We start from the raw sequence: 1394 nt of genomic DNA on the forward strand, positions 1-1394 counted from the left end.
ACACAGATTCCGAAGCAGGCTCCAGGCTCTGAGCTGTGAGCACAGAGCCCGACACGGGGCTCCAACTCAAGATCATGACCTAGGTCGAAGTCGGACGCCCAACGGACGGACAGAGCCACCTAGGCACCCCCAGTGGTTGGGTTCTTAACTGAGCCTGGGACCCTGCAGACTGGGTCTCGGCATAAGTGTCACCCTCTGCTAAGGTTTTCCCAGGCTCCGTGACACACCCTCCCCCCTCCAGAGCGCTCCCCACCATACGACCCGCCGTGTATTTTACTCAGTTAATATTGTTGATCGTGTATCTCTCTCACAATGGCTTCGTAGACAGGCAGGGCTGTTGCTGTGTTCACAGCTGGGCCCCAGAACTGTGTTCGGTACACAGTAGGTGCTTCCTGAGTGAATGAGGGGATGTTAGAATTAAGGTGTTAAAATCAGGAGCAGAATCATAAAATGTTAGACGATGAGCCCCAAGCCAATGCATTAGCACCCGGAACTCAGCTGGGGAGGTGGAGGGGCAGGGAAGCCAGCCTCTCCCCCTGGAGTTTCCGGGGACGGGGGGGACCCCAGGACTAGACGTCACCAGGGGCCCTGTCCCACAGCCTCCTCAGTGTTCCAGGTCTTCTGACGCCATGGGCACCCGATGCCTCCTGGTTCTGCTTCTTGTCCTTCTGGTATTGAGATGCGGTGAGTGTGGTCGGCAGGGGGCAGAGGGTCTGTGAGGGGGATGGGATGACACCCCCAAGCATCTTCCCAGCCCGGTTCTCGCCTGGCCCTACCCCTGTCCCCCACCTTCCCTGCCTCATTCTCCCCTGCTGCTGGTTCCTCAGCTCTCCTAAGGCACCCTCCCTCTGCAGACGTCCAGGGGGACGACATGGCCCGGCAAGATGAAGCCACGGGCCCCACCCTGCTCTCCCAGATGCAAGAATCACTCTACAGCTACTGGGGCTCAGCCAAAGCGGCCGCCCAGGACCTATACAAGAAGACATATCTGACCGCTGTGGATGAGAAAATCAGGTATCCACAAGCCACGCCCCCCACCCAGGGGAACCAGGAGTCTGGGCCCCCAGCTCTGTCGGAACCCTGGATTCTGAGATCCCAGCCCTGTCCTACCTGGGGATCCAGGAGTTTGGGTTCCAGCCACCATCCCTCACAGGACGCAGGATTCTGGGCCCCAAGCCTCATCCTCCCTCAGACCTGGGGCCCAAGACCTGGGGCTCCTCCCTGCTCAGAGCCTCTATCCTTTCTCCCCAGGGACATGTACAGCACAAGCACAGCAGCTGTGAGAATTTACACAGGGATTCTCACTGACCAGATACTTTCTATGCTGTCGGGAGACTCATAGCAGCTGGGCCCCGACCGTGGGGGAGGGGAGAGCCCAGACCCCAGGACTCCTC

General features: G+C 59.3%; 1 protein-coding gene across 1 annotated transcript; it reads left to right on the forward strand.

The window, feature by feature from the left end:
* Window positions 1-550: 550 nt before the first annotated feature.
* On the forward strand, window positions 551-1380 carry APOC2 (apolipoprotein C2). The gene is made up of 3 exons (XM_040466606.1): window positions 551-684; window positions 855-1014; window positions 1252-1380. The coding sequence occupies exons 1-3, from the start codon at window positions 630-632 to the stop codon at window positions 1340-1342; spliced, it is 306 nt and encodes a 101-aa protein (XP_040322540.1). The 5' UTR covers window positions 551-629; the 3' UTR covers window positions 1343-1380.
* The last annotated feature ends 14 nt before the right edge of the window (window positions 1381-1394 follow it).

This window comes from Herpailurus yagouaroundi, unplaced genomic scaffold (genome assembly GCF_014898765.1).
Source record: "Herpailurus yagouaroundi ecotype Mexico unplaced genomic scaffold, PumYag 64039, whole genome shotgun sequence".
Lineage (NCBI taxonomy): Eukaryota > Metazoa > Chordata > Mammalia > Carnivora > Felidae > Herpailurus > Herpailurus yagouaroundi.

Excerpts from the sequence above, each read along its gene's own strand:
- APOC2 (XM_040466606.1), top strand. The coding sequence starts at position 630 with ATGGGCACCCGATGCCTCCTGGTTCTGCTTCTTGTCCTTCTGGTATTG. Across the intron at positions 685-854 it reads CCTTCTGGTATTGAGATGCG|ACGTCCAGGGGGACGACATG; the intron begins GTGAGTGTGGTC and ends CTCCCTCTGCAG. Across the intron at positions 1,015-1,251 it reads GCTGTGGATGAGAAAATCAG|GGACATGTACAGCACAAGCA; the intron begins GTATCCACAAGC and ends CTTTCTCCCCAG.